Genomic DNA, 21,578 nt, shown 5'->3' with positions numbered 1-21,578 from the left:
CATCAGACTTGTTTCTCAGTCAGCCTAATTAGTCCAATCAGAGATTAAAGCTGTAAAATTACTGTGGGCTTCCAAGCGATTTTGTGATTAATCCTGAAGGGCTTCCGTTAAACAAAACATAGGATTTCATACTGTTCTCTGTGACTTGATTAGATCAATGTACCCGAAAGACCGTAATAATAATGCTCATGATAAAGACTCGGTTGTCATGGAGACTGGTTAGTGTAAAGTTTTAATTTGAGTGTTGAAATTTTCATAAAACTGCGGCAGTGAGGCTTTGTGCTGTTTTATACTTCCTGAGCGCATGGCGTCGCTGTTTCGTTTCACGCCCCACGCAAAGTTACGAGGTTACGTCGCTCTGACGTCACACGCAAACACCAGCTGAGCGGCAGCGCAGCAGCGTGCGCGACGAGCAGCAGCAGAAGCAGCAGCAGCCAGCAACCATGGCCTTGGGCCTCCTCCTCCTGCTCGCCCCGTCAGCAGCGATGCAGCAGCGATGAGTCAGATCAGAAGCCGCCTGAGGTTCAGCGCGCTGGGCCTCGCCGCTGCCCGGCTGCTGTCGTCCGGTCCCGCCTCAAACCCCCGCGTGTTTCTGGACGTGGAGGCGGACGGTGAGCCTTTGGGGAGGATAGTGATCGAGGTAGCCGGCTAGCCTCTGTTGTGTTGTGACCTGCAGCATGTCTCACACTCAGTGCATTCATGAAAACATTTAGCCGTGAATTTGAATGTAGTGTTTATTGTTTTGCAGCTAAATGCAGATGTGGTGCCAAAGACTGCAGGTACGTTCAACCGCGACCACTGAATGTTAAAACCACCTGAACTGCCCCTTGGTCTCCTGCTGGTGCTAATAAAACTACATGTGTTTTAACAGAAAACTTTAGAGCGCTGTGCACAGGTGAACATGGCTTTGGATACAAGGGCTGTGTGTTTCACAGGATCGTACCAGAGTTCATGTGTCAGGTAAGATTCAGTGGACACAGTGTTCACAGAGTTATGTACACCACACACACACGCTCGTCAGTTCGTCCCGTCAGTTGTGTGTGTACAGTACACATCATCTTCATCTGCCGTATTTTCACATATAGCTATGGAGCAGATATATATTTCTACAACATCTGTCTAAAATATAAGCAAAAATACATTTTTGTATTGGATAGACATGATACAGTAGATGTCAACAAATGAGGTTTCATATTATGTAACTATTAGATATGATTTTACATGAGCATTTATGTCTTATATATATATATATATATACACATATTACATTGTATGCCATGTTGTGTATTGATGTACTTTGTTTTTGCAGGGGGGAGATTTCACTAATCACAATGGTACAGGAGGGAAATCCATATATGGGAAAACGTTTAAAGATGAAAACTTCAAATTAAAACACACCAGTCCAGGTAAATGTCCAAAGCTTCACCTACATAGTTAGAGGACTAAAGCAGCCATTGCTTACAGCTTTGTTTTCATATCTATAAGCTAATATACTGTTAACTACCTAAAAAAACACATTTGAGTCAAATAAATCAAATGGCAGAAAAAATTATCTGATTAGAGAGTCAAAAACATTAATCAACAGATTAACTAATATGATAAATGATTCTAAATAGCAGCTCTTATTTGTATCATGACATACTTTATATGCTTCCCAAAGATATAATTTGACATACGGTAAGTACAGCTGCCTATCCACTAGATGGCACTGCCTAATCTCATGCAGCTTTAATACTACTGCCTATATGGATTTTGCAATCACCAGGTGAATGACCTACTTTTTTAGAGCGTCAACATGCACTAATCAAAATAACTCTGTTCTTCAATAAACTTCGTCCACATGTTGACCATTTGGAGCTTCATTTGAAAGTGTTGCATAATCTCGGTCTGCGTCAGATTCAGAGAAGAGATTCAGGCCTTTTCCCTTAAGCCTGTTATTGACTTGTGTGTCATGCTTCATTTTTTGCTACAGTCAGGCCTGAATGGGACTGAATCAGTAGTAAAAGGAGGTCAAGATCTTGTTGACTGCATCACATTTAATTGATTTATTTGGCCTTCTATTTGATCTCTGCAGGAACTCTTTCCATGGCAAACTCGGGGCCAAACACCAACGGCTCCCAGTTCTTCATCTGTACGACTAAAACCGAATGGTAAACATTTTGTAGAACTTTTTTAATCAGTCATCTCAGCACAGTTGTCAGTCATCACGTGCTGACGTCACATTTTGTCCCCTGTTTCGACAGGTTAGACGGGAAACACGTGGTGTTCGGGCAGGTGAAGGAAGGTATGGACGTGGTCACTCAGATGGAATCCTTTGGTTTACACGACGGTGGTGTGATCAAAAAAATTGTCGTCACTGACTGTGGGGAAATTAAATAACACCTACGATCGTACATGGACTTCTGTGCGATGACTCACTGTGCAGACATTTGGTTATTTACTTTATCTGTCCTCCCATTTTCATGATGCTTTCAAGGAGCAGCTCTCACAGGTGTTCCTGTTCTTCCCTAAAATCGGACATTTCTACTTCTGCTGTTGATTATGACTCAAAATCAGATATGAAAAGTTTCTATTGCACGTTTGCTTATAAATAATGCTATTTGGAAAGACTGGGAGTTACACTGACACGTTTTTATCTTTCTTCTTGCTGATCTCTTGTTTTTCTAAGTTTTAACTTGACCCAGAAAGATGTTATTGTTCAATTACTCTCCATTTATCACCAAATAAATGAGTATTTTCAGATTTTACAAGCTCTGGTCTTAGTACAGGACATTTGCTCTCATGTGCCACCAACCCCTCTGGTTTTAAGCTTCCTGGAAATGATCCAGGAAGCTTTTTTTAGACAGCGCCTCTCCAGCACCACTGACTTCCTGTCCATCAGAGTCAGGATGTGACATCACGTGACATCCACCTACACAGTATAGCTGAAAGTGTCGCATGAAAGCAGTGGACAGATGCGAGAGCTGTGGGCTATAGCTTCATCGGACACAGACGATTTAATCTGGTGGAACCATACAGAAAGCTGAAAATGTCTTTAAGCTTGTATGTGGGCTGCTCTTCCTTCACAGCCTCTTTATCTGAAACACAGAGGAGAGAGAGAGAGAGAGAGAGAGAGAGAGAGAGAGAGAGAGAGAGAGAGAGAGAGAGAGAGAGAGAGAGAGAGAGAGAGAAAAGGCGGCCAGGACATGTCTGAAGGCCAGAGACTGGGTGGTGCTGCTTATCGAGCTAATACTTTATGAAAGTAAATAATGAAGCGACGTGAAAAAGCAGCTCTTGCCCCTAAATGAAACCATATGCGCACTGACCTTCCACCGTTTGTTTGAATTCTCAGATTACATTGTTGCTATAGAGACTTTTGCAGCTCTCTCTCTGTTTGAGCTCGAGATGTTGTAACAAACTTGATATAATTTGGGTCCCCACCCTCTGGTTTAGTTTTAGTTATTTGGAATGCATGTCCAATATTGTGCATGGAAACTTGGCTCGGGAGGCGGCAGTGCTGCGGCCAACGTTTAATACACATGCAAAACAATGACATCTTTACAACTGGTACAAGCTGGTTCATGGCAGTAAACGTCTGCATTTATCAAGCAGCACCCATGTCAGCTGGGTGTCCCTTTTTTCTGCGTGCTTTGGTTTTCTTGACCCAAAGTGTTGACATGGAGTTCTGTCAGCTCAACATGTCTGTTATCTTTCAGCACTTTCATGGAGAGTGAGGAAAAAGTCCCTATTTCTCCGGTGTTACACAACAGCCATGAATAATCCATTTGGAAACTTCTTTTTTATCATAATCTATACACTTATGTAAGGCTTCGAGCTCGCACTCAGAGACACAGAACAGGGTGATGATGAAAACGCACACTGGCTGTAATGAATATTATACGGACGGGAGCGCTCAGAAAACAATGTGTTGCTTTTGGCTGAAATCAAACTCCTGAGCGAACACCTCCCAGTTACTGGTTACAACAACTCAGCACAGGATCCAAACAAATGAAAACCACATTATCCAAGCAGTCCTAATTCAATATGACTTTTATTCATCAAACGTTCGACAGCTCTATAGAACTAAAATGTTTTCCCAACTAACAAATAAGGCACATTTTGGAATGCCGTTTTATGGACATGAAAAACAGACCTGTGGTCTACTCTCTTAACCATGACTGTCCTTGTTTCCCAAAATCATTGTCTTCCCAACCTCACGCCTGTGTTCTGTCCAATTCAAATATTACATTATTGCAATATTGCATTACAAACATCTCAAGTGATACAGACAGCAAAGAATACAAACATAACTTTCCAAATTGACCACATAAGTGTTAACACATTACATTCAGTAAATATGTATTATTCGTAGAGGCTACGCTAGCGGTAAATGAAATACTTCACGACTAATAACAATCAGAAGTTGCTGATAACGTTAAGAACAGCATGTACTGAAGAGAACTACCATAAAGTATTTAAATAAGTATACATTGCACAAAATAATATTTCTTTCAAAACCAAACACATGCACATGCAAACTCTAAAATAGTTCTTTGTCACACACGCTTTCTTGACAAAAAGTATACACTCCCTAAACTACTAATAACACCGTAACATCTTATAATAGTTTCTTGTCATTGCTGCTTTAAGCAAACTACATCTCACAGTTTAACGTGCTTATACAGTGGTGAGTATCCGTCACTAATAAAGAAAAAAAAAGATTTCTGCATGTTAACACAATATATCTTCATAATATTGTAGTTACTGTTTACAAAATGAATACATGCAACTCTATGGATGTAAATGGCAGCTCACAATTAGTTACAGATAGCAACTGAATAACATTGTGGGTTATTCAACACTGATAACATCATAAAACAAAACACAAAAATACAATGGCTTATAATTGAAAAAGGGTATTAATTATGTACCAGCTGTTTTTTTTAATAATATTCTATGTAGACATCAATATTTCCTTCTTTAGTGTAACGTTGTTGCATATTCTATACAAAAAGTGTTGTAAAAAATCTTTCCATAAATATTTCTGCAGGATAACCCCTCAGATTTTTGTAAAACATAAACAAAACAAAAAAAAACTGCCAGCTTTGTTTATTTCTCAGCAATAGGCCCTTCTTCACAAACACAAAAAAGCTTCAATATTGCATAACGCTTCAAAAGAGCTAATATCCTTGAAAATGATGGCCATCAAATATATACATAAAACAGTCTTATCTTTGTCAGGGAAATAACTCTTGAGTTTTTGCAGATTGCTTTAAAATTTTCAACATCTATTAAGTGTTCCAAAATACACATCTCATTCATAGAAAATAACAAATTTGAACTGAAAAGGTACTAGAAAAGTCAAGTATATGTAATTCAAGACACTACGTCTGAAAGCAGTGATTTCTTCTTCTTTTTTCAAATGTATTGTATCAGCTGCTTCCATTGGCTCTTGATTTGCCATTTAAAATGGCCTCCTCATATGATAACATGTCTCTGGGCGGAATCAAACTCTTCAACAGGATTTCTCATTTCTATTTAAGCAGAACTCTGTGAATCACAATTACACTGTTACATGTTTATGAGGTTAGTTCATAAGGCATCATTGGTATCTATTCCTCTCATTGCTGCAGCCACATTGTTTGACATTAAGGTTCAGATGTAAAGACCTGTTAGGTTAGTCTCATCACACAAAGCAAAGGGAAGATGATATTAACAGTAGGAAGTATGGATTGTTCCCAGGAGTGACTAAAAGGGATATAATCATTCTGATTTTGCACAATTGCCAATTCTTTCTTTTAAAGTGGCACTTCATTAGTTTTACTTCTGAAGTTCAGTTTAGTCAAGCAGATGGTTAAATCAGTTGTAATGTCTTTCGGTGGCTCTTCAGGAGCTTTGTCAAGTCTGAGGAAATAACCCTGATGATGTCATAGAGATGTCATCAGGTTATCTTCACTTGGGCGTGGACACATTTTTAAGATTAAGCCTGCATGACAAACTGGGGGTGTAGAGTTTTAAACATATGCGTGTACTAGGCAGATGCTATGAAGTGGCATACTGGGAACTGTAGGACCCATGAATAAGCCCTACAACTAGGTGAAATTAAGGACACCTCTTCTTCAGTGTCTCTTGAAGGCCTCGTGACTTTGTAGAACTTCAGTAGTAAATCGTTGGAGTGCCCCTTTAACCTTAGAGGTGGAATAGATGATCATTTTCCCAGAATGATCATTTCCCAGGACTGTATGGTACCATTATCAGCCACTGCAATCTCTCCCGCTAAGGCAAGTGACCATGTATATTTCTTGAGAAAACCCACGCTTCCTTGGATAAACATAACAACAATAGATAGAAAAAACAAAGAGTGAGGTCCACAGTTTTGTGCACGACTCCATTATGTTGTGAGGATTGACTAAGAAATCACGTCTTTGTTGATATTCCATGACAACAGACCACAGGAGCATTGTTATTGCCAGCTGGGAGTGCTGGTTCAGCCTGCGCCTCCAACTCACCAAACCTTGTTGAAGCAAACACCCACCATGCCAGTACAAACCGCTAATAGAGGAACACCTTCTCCTGTCCTTTGTCACTTATCGGACCTGCATTAAACTCATACACCACAGTTACCACATGCACATAAACTATTCCACCTTTGAGCCTGTCCCCATATGTCTTTTCCTAATTTTTTTAATGGCCTCCTAGTCTCGATGCTTCAGAGGGATTTCAATCTTTTTAAGGCACATACAGTATGTTACAGTATAAAATATAGTCAACCAGCTTCTATAAGGCTAGAAATACAGTACGTATAAAATAGTTCACAATTCTTACAACAAGGTTCCTTGAAAGGCAGGTTTCTAGTTGAAACTACATTAATTTCCTCTGTAGTGCTTTAGGTCTGCGTAGTGATCTATGTAAACAGGATACATGTACTTCTCTCTCTTTAAAGACATTGGTTTGTTATTGTAGGCCCCATGAAAATGAATACAAATGTAAACTTCATCACCACTTTCAATATATCCTTGAATCTTCAGCATCACCACATCACAAGTCAGCCCTTCTACTGCATATTTGTTTCTCTCAACCAACCTAAAAAAAAAAAAAAAATCATTGCAGTTCTCCAAAGCTTCACCTCCCTCTGGACACTCTTTACGCAGCAATCAGCTGTTGGACATTGTTTTGAAGGGTGCAAGCCCTTTGGAAATGTTTCCATTTAGCTTCACTGACTCCACTAAGGCTGCCAGGCATCAATTGGCACTAAAATGTGATCTTAAATGTCTCTGTGAACCTCTTCCAAACAAACATCTCCTTTGTATTTTACTCATTTAAAATCTAATCAGGCTTTACATGTGAACAATTTAACCTCTAAAGTAATGTTTCATAATCCTAATTAAATTATGGCGAGCAGTTCATTCTTTCAACTGCTTTGAAAAGAACTGAATATTCGACTGTGGATGGCGAGATTACTGTTACTGAAACTACTGTTGTTTTCCTACAGCTCCTTCTCAGTTGACCTTCTGTGATTTGAAACGAACGCAGCATCTATACCTACCTAACACTGTAGATAATTGAGAATTTGTGTGGCAACAAAAATACTACGGGAGGATGACTGAAACCTTATTCGTTAGCAACGCACTAAATCTAGACGAGGAGCGACTACATAACTGAACCTACAGTAGTTTCTAAAGACACGTGGAAGCAGTCACACAATAATGTGATATACAAACATACAAAAAAAAACATTTCTTTATGTCCCAGTTAAAATTCAAATTGCACACTAGACAACAAGAAAATAAATAGGCCAAATGTAAGCTAGGGATGTATGGCACTTTATCCCTCGGTTAATTCACAGTTATAATAAGATGTGCTGTTGACCCTAATACGGCAAGACGTCGCAGGCCTCCTGTACATTAAACCATCGCGAGAGGCCCGCATTAAATGTTCATCACATTAGCACATGCTTCACTTGGCAGGGAAATGAAAGGCAGATCTCTGTAAACACAAAGCCAACAAACGCCAAGGTGAGGTAATCTATTGAGACCAATACTGTCAGTGACACCAATGAAATATATGCCTGGTGCGAATTCAACAATACAATAATTAGATGTTGTTAAACATCGAGTTGGATCAGTGGGGTTATATAGTTTCTGATAACACGAGACACGAAAAACAAAAAGTCACTGATTTTGGCTGTTTTTGCGTTTGATGAAGAGCACTTTACAAGATATGATCCTAAGTTAATATATTCCTCTCATTCCTGGATGTAATCATCAGTACTGTCAATGGAAAAAAAAGGCATAATGAATAAAATCTGTGTTCCAAGGGTGGGGTTTTAAGAAGAGGGATAGCAGGTTTATTGGCTGTGGTTGGGGAGGAAAGGCCTCAAAGAGAAGAAGAGCTACATTTGTATTTTGAGGCTTTTGAAAGACAGAGGGGAAGATGTGAGGAGGAAAGGACGCCATGTTGTTTTCAGAGCAGGGGATGAGGGGAACCTGGGGAGGAGGGGTTAACAGCCTTGATGGAGGAAGAGCGATAGCACTTGGGACACAAAAGTTGCTCTCTGACTCTGAGTAGATGATTATTGCACACGGCGGCAGTAGTAGCCCAGGACTTTACATTTCTCGCACAGGTGTTGCGGGTGCTCCTTACTCTGGTCAGAAACATCCAGGCCGTCCGGCTTCTCTAAAGGGCGCTGAGGACAGAAACAGAGGAGCAATAATGAGTCATATTAAAACGCTGGAGAAAGCAGCACACACAGTTTTTGCAAGCAGCTCATTTGGCACCAGATTCAACTCTTGCTATACGCCCATCAACTCTGGCCTCCAACTTTACGCCCATATTTTTCACAGACCAGACGTGCACTAAACACAATTAGCTGCAGAGATATGGCAGCGCACCATGTGCTCTGGAAACTTGCAGCGCACTTTAACAACCTGGTGTTAAAGAAAAAGATCCAGCATGCATTTGATCATGATGACCTGTATGGAAATATCACCGATCTGCTGCAGCGATGGCCGTCTTGGAAGCATTATTGAGGACAAAGGGGATCTATCAGGGGCCAACACGTTAGGAGGTTATTTTAACAATCTGTCTGGAAAATTTTATTTCTCATCCATTGTTCTTGTCTTGTTAGAGACTTTTTTTTTTTTTTTTTTTTTTACAAAACCGTTATTTATTCCAAGCGGCCCAACCAAAGGAAACCAGGTTACCGTGGGTCACTACAAGGAGATATTTCAGTCGTCCACTAATGAGTCTGCCAGGAAGTATCGAGACTTTACTATCGGTGTGTCAAAGACATTGGGTCCTTGAGGAAAGCTGGAAAATCTGATGCATATTTTATTAGGTCCCCTCAGTGGTTTGAGCGAGTTGGGTTCAAGTGCCTTTGCTGCAGGCATCTTCCCTTCTGAAGTGTCCTTGAGCAACAGGCTTAAGCTCAAGGGAGTCAGGTCTGGAGCTGAGGCTGCAGTCTGACCTCTTTCCATTTGGAGGGAAGTGAAAAGAGAGATTTCACAGACGCCGATCAATAACATGCAACTGTTTTTTTCAGTATGTGTTTGGCACAGGGGCAGGAATCATGAAAACAAAGCTAGGTTTTTGTTTGAATCAAGGTTGCAGGGTTGGTTTCCGATGTCTCTCTTACATCTGTGTTTTTAATTTACTTTTCCTAAAATTTCTTTTGTAGTTGAACTTGTGAAGAACTGAGGCTGAGATGAAACTGTTTTTAGAGTAGTAGTAATTGCAAGAAGAGAAAACAACAAACTCATTACTCAATAACTGCCCTACACATTTGCTCAACTGAAAGACACCACTAAAGCAGCAGGAAAGCCTTGTTTAAGTATTACTCGAGCTTCGTGTGTGGTTCCAGTTGTAGAGTCATGTAAATTCTGTCAGTCGTTTATTTTCCCAAAGATATGCAGTGCTGTGGAGTCTGCAAACGTTGCTTAACAAAGATTGAAGCGACATCTAGCTACTCCTCACAAGTCAGAAACCTTCCGTGTTAACTGTCAGTTGTTTGTTTGCTGTGTCACTAAAGGGCTAATAATAATTCAATTTGTTTAAAAATAGTATGTACCATTGACCCCTGTGGTGCAGTTTATACTCCGACTCAGGCAGCTAAATAAAGATGGATGAAGCCATGGCTAATAAGCTACATTAGCTTCCTCCATTGTGACCACTCAAAGGTCAGCGCTGTCATGGAGGTCTTACTTTTGATCAATGGTGGAAATTCACGTGTCAAAGTTCAGCAAAGTAAAACTCAAGTTCAAGACTTGGATTATGGCAGCTGAGCATCAGGGGGACACTTTTTTAGAGATTATAGAGAGTAAATCAAACTCAAGCTGTCCGAATGGAGAGGCAGAAATAGCAGTTTGAAAAGTAAAGGGGGCATGTCCTCATCATCCCCTGTGGAAATTATACCCTTGGCTGGCTCGCACCAAACGCACTGGGCGTTTAAGAAATATATTTCCCGGCCAAGAGGGACAAATATTTTATACATGTGGATGAGATTGGAAAATGCATACTGTATTCAGTTCAATCATGGAAATACTCAGGGAGGGAGGAAAGGGAGGGAGGGGGGCGTGCTGAGAGGCTGTGCTCTTTGATACTCGAGGACACAGAGGTTAGTGGTCCATTTCAAATGCTGACAGGGGGGAAATATGTTAAGTGGGTGACATTGCAAATGCGGGGGAATTTGCTTGCCTGTGTGCAGCTTTGCCGCAAGGCAGAGGACAGACAGAGGTTTTCCCACCAGTGGGCTTCATGGAACAAAATGGTTTTGAACAAGAAATGCTTAAGTACTGGCAAAGTGAACACAGTCTTCCACTCACGCTTCTCATGCTTTAGTTAATAGTCTTGGTTGAGATCTCACGTCGATGAAGATGCAGATACATAAACAAGAGATTTGGAATAAATTCTTGCGTTAACTTTCCGGTGCGTGTTTTTTTGAGACGCTTTTGCCAGACATTTAGAGCAAATTTGTCGAGCAGTGTCCCTTTCCTGCTTCATTTCATGTAAGTGTTAACAGAGTGGAGCTTGGTCAGCCATGGTATTCAGAGAACGAGCAGGGCCTCAAGCAGTAATCCTAATTTTATTTCAGGAAGCGGAATTGGAAGAATGTAGAAAAGCATAAATATTAAAAGTTGAAGCGTGAGGATAAATATATCTGGAGCTGAAGAAAACAGGGTGGATTCTTTCTCAGGCCATCCACCTCTTTAGTCAACAGGGCTGTGAGGAACATTTAAGCCAAACAAGACAGCTCACCAGCACGTTAATTCCCTCGGAGTGTTTGCTGTTTGGAAAAACACTCTGCAGCATCTTGGTGAATATGATTTCACTTTTTTTTTTTTGAATGCGAGAGGAATTTCTGCAGCTGCAAGCCTCAATTACCCCTGGAGTTATTTTGTGTCTGCGAGCCATTATTAAGACATATTTGTTTTAAAATTTGATGACATTCCCTAAATAATCCCAAACTTTTATCAGTAAGGAAATGTAATTAGTTTATTCAGTGCTGGTTTATAACCATGGAGGCAAGAGCAGTTGTTGTGGTATGATTTTTATTTTATTTTAATGAGGCCATCTGGAATATCCTCAAGACTATACGCAGCCACGCAAGCCAGAGCCTGGACTCAATCTACCATTTAAACAAAGTGTATGAGTAATGTTTTGGTTGTTTTTCTCTCAAACGTCATACAGTACTGTAGGTTGACCTACCTGTTTGTGTGGATAGACGTTGATGTGGCATTTGATACATTCTTGTCCCATGTTGGCCCAGGAGTTGCCACTCATCCACTTCCTCTTACACTTTGGGCACTTGTACTCTCCAAAGCATCTCTTCTTCCCCTGGTAGGGTGTCAGCCCTTCACCTTTAGGTCTGGCCTATGAAAAAAAGAAATAGAGCAAGATGAATAAAAGACCATCACTGGGTCAAAGAGATACAACTTTATGGGTGTTTCTATTCAGGACAGGACATTTTTAAGAGCACCTATTGCATACTACATGCTGAGCTTTGATAGCAGGGTGTGTCCAATCCTTGTCATGCAAATATATCCAGCTTCATCATACAGCACACCCCTAAATACAGTTTTTGGCACAACATATGGTTGTGTAATTGACATTTACTTCCATTACATCTGTTTTAAATTATTCCTCTGATTCTCATGAGGGAGATGATTGCAAACAGTCAGTCAGCCATGAAAAAGCACACTAGCCTGAGAGCAATATTGTTGGGAGGAACCGCTCGAGTGACTTCATTCTGGCAACTTTATTCAGGCCACTAGAGCAGCACTGGAGCAAAAGATTCATTTTTCCACAAAAAAAACGTGTCACAAACAAAAGTCATCAAAAAGGATAAATCATAGCCTCTTCTCCAACTTGCCAAAAACAACACACATAGTGTTGTTTTTGGCAAGTTGGAGACACTGTATTAGTTAGTTAGTCAGAGGAAGTCATTATGACTTCTGGGGAGATTCTTAAAGAGGGATTCAATGGAGATTGAAAATGAGACTGAAAATGCAGAGACAGAGAGCAGGAGAATGACAGAGAGCAACAAGTCTGGCAAACTGTTGAGTGAACCAGGAACTCAGGGCAACTGTGTAGGTCGGGTCGCCCAGTTTGTGGATGTGGGATGAGTGGGAGTTGCTAGGTAATAAGGACAATTTATTTTAACCGTTTTCATCCGCACACAGGATAGGACATAACCAGGAAAAAAAACAGGACACCAGCAGAAGGAAACAAATGTGGTTTTATGGAGGATTACGGTGGAGATCCGGTACAATTTGTGTCCCCGGAAAAAAATATTAATTTTCCAGGAGAGAGACAGATCCTAGGAAAAGCATGATGATAGCAGCTCCTCACGGTGGACTCTCATCTGAGTTAAAAGAGTCAAGATACTAGATACCTTTTTTTTTTGCCCGTCTTCATCTGGAAAACAAGGTGTGTCCAAAAAGTCTGACCTCGCAACACGTGTGGTTGTGTGCTATGTTGACAACCTACGTTAACAACACTGCAGGCCACAAGAAAGACTGATAGCCAGTGGGGATTCAGCTTAGTCTTGTTATTTGGCTAATTGGTTGGTCAGTGAGTGGCCCTGAGAACTCATGCAGGTTTCATAAAGATATTTTAAAATTGGTCTGTTGTGTTACGCTCGTCTTCGTTCTGCTCTGCCTAGTCTGATGCTAGTAAGACTGTTTCACAAATAATAATAATAGCTGGTGTAACATTAGACACCTTACCCCCAGGCTACCTCAGGTCTGAGACCTGTTACCATGGTAACATGGTTATCGGCGATACCTGCACTGAGCAGTGGCACCACACAACAAAAACAGGCAAGCATGGCTCAATTGTTGGGAAATTGTTTTTAGAGACCAAAATCTGATTTATTATTATTTTTATACTATATTACACTGAATTTCAAGCAAGCGTCCTTGTCACCATTGTGTTGTTCCTCAAAGTAAACGTTTTCTGCTGAGGTTAGAGCTCAGGGTTGAATGTAGTCCCTCATTTACCCTGTTTATTTGTTTCTGGAGAAAATTCTTTATTTACCCATAATTCCTTGTACCATAGTCCCACTTAAGGTAGTCAAGGACTAAACTGCTTACTACAACAAAAGAACTGAGACTTCTATCTGCAGTTAGGTTGTTTCTTTTCTCTAAGCCACAGTCAGAGTCTGTCTCTGTGAAACCAGCCCCAGAAAATGTCTTCAGCAGTTTAATAACACATGCACTGCAAATGTTCACACCACAAGCCAACACAGCAACACACTGCAAGAAGCATAAATGACAAAAGAAGTGTTTCCAGGGGACACTCCAAAGTGATGAACCTGGCTGGGATGCAATATAATACATATTTGTATATTTGGTTGTTGTTGGTAAGTAGGCTATTTGTTGCACATGTGTATCTGAATTTGTGTTTTCTTAAGCTGCAGTCTGTTGACACTGTATGTTTGCGATTATAGGGCTGCCCCCCCCCCCCCTCGTTGCAGTACAGCCAAAAATCATCCCCAGACGTGCATCTGCCTTGTGACAGTCATTATCAGCCTGGGAGGGGTTATTTTTGGTAAACAAAATCCTCCCCATTTGGAAGATAAACATTGTAAATGGAGTAGCAAAGAATCCTCCTATTTTCTCTCAAACTAAAAATGCTTTCATGCACAGATGGAAATCTAATACGACAAAAAGAAGTCAATTTAATGCACAGTGTGCAGCTGATGGCGGCTTTCCAGGAGGTTACGAAATGCTTTGCGTTAAGAGTGAAATCAGACCTGTCCAGTCCACTACTGACTCCCCTGCAAGACTGCAGATTGTTCACATAATCACTTTAACATTGGCTACAGATTTCGGGGTGAATGTAGGGGGGGGTGCAGGGCGGCGAGAGTGAGGGGAGCGGTACAATCTGAATCCCTGGACTTCCCTTATTTTGTCCCAGCCCATGTGTGAGTAATAGGAACTTTAATCAGCAGCATCTGGCGTTGTCCTCACAGACGTCAGCGCTTTGCATCAGCACCAGCGAGCCAACGCTAAGTATGAGCGGCTGTGCTTCGAGCCGGCCCCTCAACAGCATGACCTCAACCCCACTGTCAGCCTCGCATCTCCCACTGTGACAGCGCGCAGTGCTGGAAAATCTGACTTCTGCTGGCCTGCAGCACAACACTCTATACACTCTGACAGGGCTGTCTTGATCCAATCAGTGGGCAATCTCAAAGACAATGCCATGGCAACATTTTGTTTGGATGCTCTCCTACGAATGATCTAGTTACAATATGATCCAGCCATAAACAGGCTGCCATTCTCACTCTTAAAAACACAGCACTCTCTCAATTTCTGCTGCAGTAAAACACTGAAACCACTATTGTTTCTAATGAAATAAATCTTTTAAAGTGCAAAAATAAGCGATCGATGGACTTCCAGGTGCTCTACACAGGCGGTCTAACCTTAACCCTCTTTATTCATTTGGAAATCTGAACATTGAGATAATTTACTGTTGTAGCTGTTTGTTCTGATGTAAAAAAAAAAATATCTCCCTGATAGTACAGCCAGGACTCAGCAGGACAGATACAGCACTCATCCTTCTCATGACCATTCCTCTCCTGCTCCATGCTGTTTCCAGGGTCTGGACTTGGCCTTTGGCTGCGTGTCATGCTCCGTCTGCAGCTGGTTCCTTCTCCCCCGTGTGAGGATGTGAAGCTTTTCTTGTCCTCTATGATAGTAAACATAACATCTCCGAACCAAGTATCTTAGAAATGATGAGGATAGGATGGGACAAGCAATTTGAAGATCAAGCTCTTCAGCAGACTAAATAGTAATGAAAACAAACATCACTTATTACTATTAATTTGGACAGGAAATTGGTGTTGTGAAAGAGCACTGCAGGAAAAAATGTCTTTTATAAAATCTGTCACCACTGCCTTACATAGTAGACACACAAATTGAGCCTAAACCAGAATTTATTTGTACACTGGAGTAGTTTACTTGCACGGTGGTCAGTTATTGTTAGCTCATTGCAACACGCTGCTTCTCATGGAGATCTAACTAAGATAAAGAGCTGAGGTCGTTAAACTAAACCAAAACAAACCAAACCAAACGTATTAACTTTTTTGACGTAATTGGCGTGACACATTCAAGTGGACAAATGCAGGAACAAATGTCACTGGACTTTTGTGCCACCGCTGCCAACAGAGGCAGGCCGAGAAAAACGGCGCTAGATTCACAGCTTTGGGTTTCCACTCGCATACATATATACATACATACATACAGGACCTGCATTTCCATTTACATTGGTGCAGTGGGTTACAAATAAAAACCCTCAGCTGTAAACACTACAACCATTGTGTAAATGTTTTAGTTAGGCTTGACTTCCAGGAAAATAACCACGCTAACCATACACACAGTACAATGACTGATTTAATGGAACTGCGTCATCGCACCACACAACACTCTGGAGATGAGCCTGCTCGGGAGGATGTGTTTTGTTTTCCCTCGCTCTCTACAAATAAAGCCATTCAAGCTCATGCCACGGTGAGAGCTAAATGGACATGTTTGAACCGTTCAGAGCCTTTTAAGTGTCCATCATGTGGAAGTGCAGCTTTGAACTGGCGAATCAGTTCAGCGTCTGCGCCATCAACCGGTGTCCAGCAGTGTTTGTCGTATCACTTTCTCACTGAGTCAATGTTTGTTTACGTCCCTGAGGCTACAGCAGCATGTGTTGAGATAAGGGTCAGTGTGTGTGTGTGTGTCTGTGTGGAGGACATTATCAATGGAGAAGACCGTTTGGCTTGATAACCACATCTAGCTGACCACATCCTCTTTTGCTCTAGATCACAGCAGGGACTTCACATAACACACACACACACACACACTCGCACTCGCACTACGGGTCAGTGAACTGTTGAATGGAGCAGCATATACACCCAGACACACAAGCGATACACCCATTCACTGATGCTATCTCTACGCAAAACACGGCCACACACAGGCACAAGCAAACACTGACACAATGTCTCACTCTCCCCTTTAACACCCAGACACAAATGCACATACAGACGCACATGCACTCCCAACAAATTCCACATCCGCAGGTTTTCATACACTCTTGAGACGCAACTCGGAAAGTCTCGGCGCACGGTTTCCTGCGCTACTCCCACTCAGAGTTTAGCCCTGCTTCAAGGACACAGATCATTCTTTGGCTTATATCACAGGATTAATGAGCTCACAAACTGCATTAAATAGAATAAACAGAGCTGTGCTAGAGACAGAAAAACAAAAAAGGGAGACAAAAAAATGCAACACAGGAGAACAAGATGAACAGAAACGGGAGAATGCTCATTAGGACCTAGAAGGAATTAACATCAGAGTTGGATGTGAAACAGCCTCCTGCTCCTCAAGGACTCTGTAATGAAGGGGGGGGGGTCTAAAAAAAACCTGCTGCTCTTGAATCAGACTCCAACATCCACACAAACACACACACATACATGGGGAGAGAAAAGAAAAGTGGACAAATACCACAAGCCCCACAGTCGCCCAAGCCAACTGTGGAGAGACCCTCCAATCAGCCCTTCTCAGGAGGGTGGAGAAAGGGAAGGAGAAACTGAGAGAAAGAGAGCGAAGGAGGAAATCTAAATCCAAAGCAGATGGCCTCCAAAGGGGCAGAACACGAGAAACACTGAAGGCAGTCGTAAAATCGCTGCTCTGCTTTCAATTAGGCCATACATCTCAGAGAGAGAGAGAGAGAGAGAGGTGCGGGCGTAAAACAGCGTTAACTAACCGCTGTAGCTCTGGCCACCACAACAGTGGATTGGACTCATTATCAAGTGGAGGAATGCGTAGACGTTTCACGTGGGGGGGGTTGATTTTAAAGACGTATGTTGTATGAACAGAGTGATATGAGGAATTTGAGGCATGTGCACCATCGCAGGGGGATTTCTGACTTTTCTCAAAGATGTGTCTTCAAGTGGGTGTTCCCGGTCTAGACGACACCCACTGCAACGTCTTTAAATTTCAGGGTAATTCAGGTAATACCGTAAAATTGATTAGCAAATATGCAGCGCGGGGGCGTCCATTTAGCCACAAAAACCCTCTTGAAATTCTGCCTCTAGTTTAAATCACAATATGCTGTCTATTACTGACCACTGGAAAAATATGGTCCAGACCACTGTCTAAGGCCCTAAAGGTGATTGTGCATTTCTGTTGATCTCACATTCCAGGCTGAGAATAATGACCAGTGGAGAGACACCAGACTGTACACTCCCAGACACTCACCCAAAAACCTGAACCCTTAATCCCCCTGTCTCAGGCAACAGGATAGGTTAGCCTTGGTTTAATATTAGATGTCCTCTCCAAGCCAAACCTAAAAGAAATCATTCTAGAGACCACTACTTTCAAGGTTGTGGATATGGGATTTCGTACATACTCCACATATTACAGTAGATGAGATATCTACCTACACTTAATTTGGGGTCCACATGTAGCTGACAGACAGTGAAGCTTGAGTTTTTATGCAAATGATTTGGTGGGAAAACCAACACTGAGGCTTTGGAAAATGGTTGGTAGTAAATGTATGCACCCACTTTTCTGGTCTGGCAGGAAAAGAAAAAAACACAAAAGCATGAAGTGCAACATTCAGGAAACAACTGTGCTCTGTATTTTCCCACATGAATGTTCAAGTAAGACTTCATCTTTAAGCCAAGTCTCTTCCTGACTTGAGACTCGATGTTCTTCATGATAATGTGAGATTCTTTGGCTTGATTTGATGTTCCCATCACCGCACCGTTAAGCTGCACGATCAGAGAGAGGAAGACAGGTCAGTGACTCACAACACGAGCCTCCCATTCAGCAAAGAGAAATAGGCTAGTGAAGGAATAAGCTGAGGTTGTTTGTTTGACCACACCAGACAGAGTCTGGTTGAGATGGTTGTCGGGTCATTTGGGGCAAATAATACTTGCAAAACAACTCTCAGTGCACAGTTTGGTTTGCTTTGACCACATCAAGGCAGCTCAGATGTGAAACATGAAAAATATGCAGATGCCACATATCTTCACACGTTCCAGTATCTTTTGTGGTATTTCTACCCCCTTGATTCCTTGAAAAAAGAAATAAAGAGGAAAAGAAAAGAACCCATTGACCCTGGTTGTTCAGGAGGAGTTGTCTAGTATTTTCACATAAACTCCCCCTGAGTTAAATCCTCACATCGACTTGAGCATCACTGCTCATGCTGTCTGACATCACAGCAGCTACAGAGTAAAGATCTGAGGATGCAGTGGTCAGCCTGTCAGTCAGAACTGAGGGCCAAGTGAGAGCGTGCAGATGGCCACTGCTTCAAGTCCCTCACAAGAATGACACTGTCACCACCTCAGCTGTGTCCCACTGCACACAGAACAAGCATTTTTTTATTGGCTGTTTCCGCTGCTGGACTAAACAGCCCCGACCCCATGCCAGAACCTCAGCCAGGTGCATTATGGGGACTATTTATCACTCTCACCATGCACTACAAGCTCTAAATACAGCCACTGTTTTCTGTGCGTCTCTCTCTCTTTTTCCCTGCCATCTTTCTCACCTCTCTCTCTCTCTCTGGACGGCTCCTTTGCTGGTGCAGCTGTCTCTTTCTAATGCCTGTAAAGAAAAGTGGCCGAGGCTGAAAGTGACGGGAGGAACAGGTGTGCTGTTTAAGTGATAAATTTGCCCTCTCTCGAGCACAATGAACCTCTGTTTATAAAAAACAATTTCCCTTGAATGGAGCAGCACAGGGGAGACAGACAATATACTTGGGCTGCCACAAAAAAACAAGCTGGGGAGGGAAATTATAGGGTGCAAAATCTCTCTTTGCAATCAGCATCAGAACAAAGGCTTGGCTAGATCCTGTTTAAAGAAACAAATATGTTAATTACAGTCAGATGCAATTAATCCAAGTCTATATTTTGTGACTAATAATTACACTTAATGATCTAACGTCATTGGGCATTGCATGTATCGCTCCAATAAACGCGGATGACTGCGACACTTGTATCTGAGATCACAACATACAAAGTGAAACAATAGTTATTAGTAGGCAAAGCCATGTTTTTTCAAGTATCCCAGATAGAGCTGCCTTAATCCTGGCTTGCTGGCGCAGGCCCCAAACTGCTGGGCTGCTCCCCAGCGTTCCGTAGCGCTCCGATCACTAGCTAGCATCTGGAAACCATCAGTGTAAACAAAGGAGCAGCGGAGGAGCTCAGGCCCCGCTCTGCCTCTCCGCATCCCCCAGGACATCACTCAGAAAGCAACACAAGAACACCAAACCAGCCCCAAAAAAAACCTGTTGTGTATTGCACTTCCCGTGTGCACGTGAGCGAGCACGAGTGTGTCCGTGCGCATATCTGTGTCTCTCCTCTTGTGTCCTCATCTCAGGATCTGTATTTGGTTTGGCTGCAATTCAGAAAGAGATAGACTTACAGATAGAGCGGATGGGGTTCAGTCCACAATGTTAGCTTTGAGTCTTTTGGAGTTTTTGTTTGGTTTGCTCATTAACCGTATCATTTCTGATAAGACTTCTAATTGCTTTAATATGCTTTCAGTTAGCGTGCTAGCCTTAGCGGTTTGATGAATGCTTCATGGGGGGAAAAGCCTGGATGTGGTTTAAACCTGAGAACCTGGTTCTCCTCTGTGAAACATCAAAAAAGATCAAAGCATCAGTCATGTCTGATCCTTCTCGGAGGCACAGCGAGGAAATATTTCCTGAACATTTCATAATAGTGTTTGAGTAACCATATATCTATTAATCATGTGGTTTGGTGTTCCTCAATATAGCTGCCACCCCCAAAATGTGTGGTTCACTGGCCTTAAACCTCACACTTTCACAAACACTGTGATGCCTATAACCACAGGGTTTCACGTCTCCAACCTGTTACAGCAGAGAAGAAAAGTGTATGTGTAGCCACCAAACTACATATTGAGTTAAATATTTCAAACAACAGTGACTTAGTGCGTGGCATGGATGTTAGACATAATGGTGGAGATCACCGTGGCTCGTAACTGCCTTGTATCGGCCTCACAGCTCCACATCTACAACTGCTGAGATAAGCATTCTTATCTTGTACAGTTGTCTCTAAATATAAACCGCAGCATTACACAATCATGTACTGCACATAACCGCAATCACACGCACCTTGTGCACGCACTAACACTTCCACTGCAAACCACAGAAATGCATGTGTGGATTTATTCAACGGAACTGCACAAACACTCATACAAATAGTATAAAAGTAAGGTCATAAATTTCCATTAGACTTTCTTAAAACCCGGTGTGATGGTAAATCAAATATCTCGTTTTGTCCATCCAACAGCCAGAAGTTGTTGAAGCCAGGAAAGGTTTCAGCTCTACCTTTAGTAATAATCTAATAATGCCAACAATAATAACAATTATTAGTCCGTAATTTCAAACTAATACTCCTGCTTATTTAGAAATGTGTGATGTAATATTTCTATCATATAGTCAAACATTAGAAAAAGTGACAACTTCAACAGAAATTAAAGGTCTTAAAAATGTATATAAAGTTGCTCAGTCACCTCATTCACAGTTTGTGACATTTTCTAATGGCTGGGTGCCAGCTGTAAACAGTATGGATGCACACTGGCAAATCAACTATAATAAACCAATAATATGCAAATGTATTCATGCATTGATTGTCACTGATTTTTATAATATTAGAAAGGAAATCTTACAAAGTTTCCGATCCCCTGTCAGTCAGTCAGTCAGTCACTCACTCACTCAGCATCTGAACCTGCACCGCACCCATGTGGCTCAGGCTGCTATTCTTAAAAAAGGTTTCATATTCTAGAAGCTCTTTATTTTAGCCTATTCATATATGCTTGACATTTCATTGGACTATAAAAAGTGGTTTACTCACAATAGCACATCCCAGTTGTTTCCAGGTCTAAATATGCCCGTGAGGCATTTCCGCTGTGGCAAAGTCTACGGCTGCATTTATCCTCTCTCAGGTGTAATGTGTTAGGGAAGCAGCAGAGGTGGTAGAGGACAGAGACTGAGAGAAGTTCATGTGAAACCATGATTGGCATATAATCGAATCCACAGCTATCTGAAAACTTCAGTTATGTAAGAGCAATATTTCATGGGCCTGA

At 41.7% G+C, this 21,578-nt stretch overlaps 2 protein-coding genes across 2 annotated transcripts in view; one reads left to right on the top strand and one right to left on the bottom strand.

The window, feature by feature from the left end:
• Positions 1-397: 397 nt before the first annotated feature.
• On the top strand, positions 398-2,717 carry ppifa (peptidylprolyl isomerase Fa). Its single transcript, XM_083987942.1, has 6 exons — positions 398-640; positions 749-779; positions 872-960; positions 1,310-1,406; positions 2,075-2,150; positions 2,244-2,717. Exons 1-6 carry the CDS (start codon positions 497-499, stop codon positions 2,377-2,379), a joined length of 573 nt encoding a protein of 190 aa, XP_083844068.1. The 5' UTR covers positions 398-496; the 3' UTR covers positions 2,380-2,717.
• Positions 2,718-4,738: 2,021 nt separating this feature from the next.
• Positions 4,739-21,578, bottom strand: part of zcchc24 (zinc finger, CCHC domain containing 24) — a 33,967-nt gene continuing 17,127 nt past the window's right edge. The window contains exons 3-4 of the mRNA XM_083988340.1: positions 11,683-11,847; positions 4,739-8,665 (exon numbers count right to left, since the gene is read on the bottom strand). Of these exons, the coding sequence (XP_083844466.1) occupies positions 8,552-8,665; positions 11,683-11,847 (279 nt within the window). The 3' untranslated portion in view covers positions 4,739-8,551. The remainder of the gene's footprint in view (positions 8,666-11,682; positions 11,848-21,578) is intronic.

This window comes from Trachurus trachurus, assembly GCF_905171665.1.
Source record: "Trachurus trachurus genome assembly, chromosome: 15".
NCBI classification, from domain to species: domain Eukaryota; kingdom Metazoa; phylum Chordata; class Actinopteri; order Carangiformes; family Carangidae; genus Trachurus; species Trachurus trachurus.
Note: the sequence above shows the minus strand (reverse complement) of the source record. Positions and strands in the feature narration are given on the sequence as shown.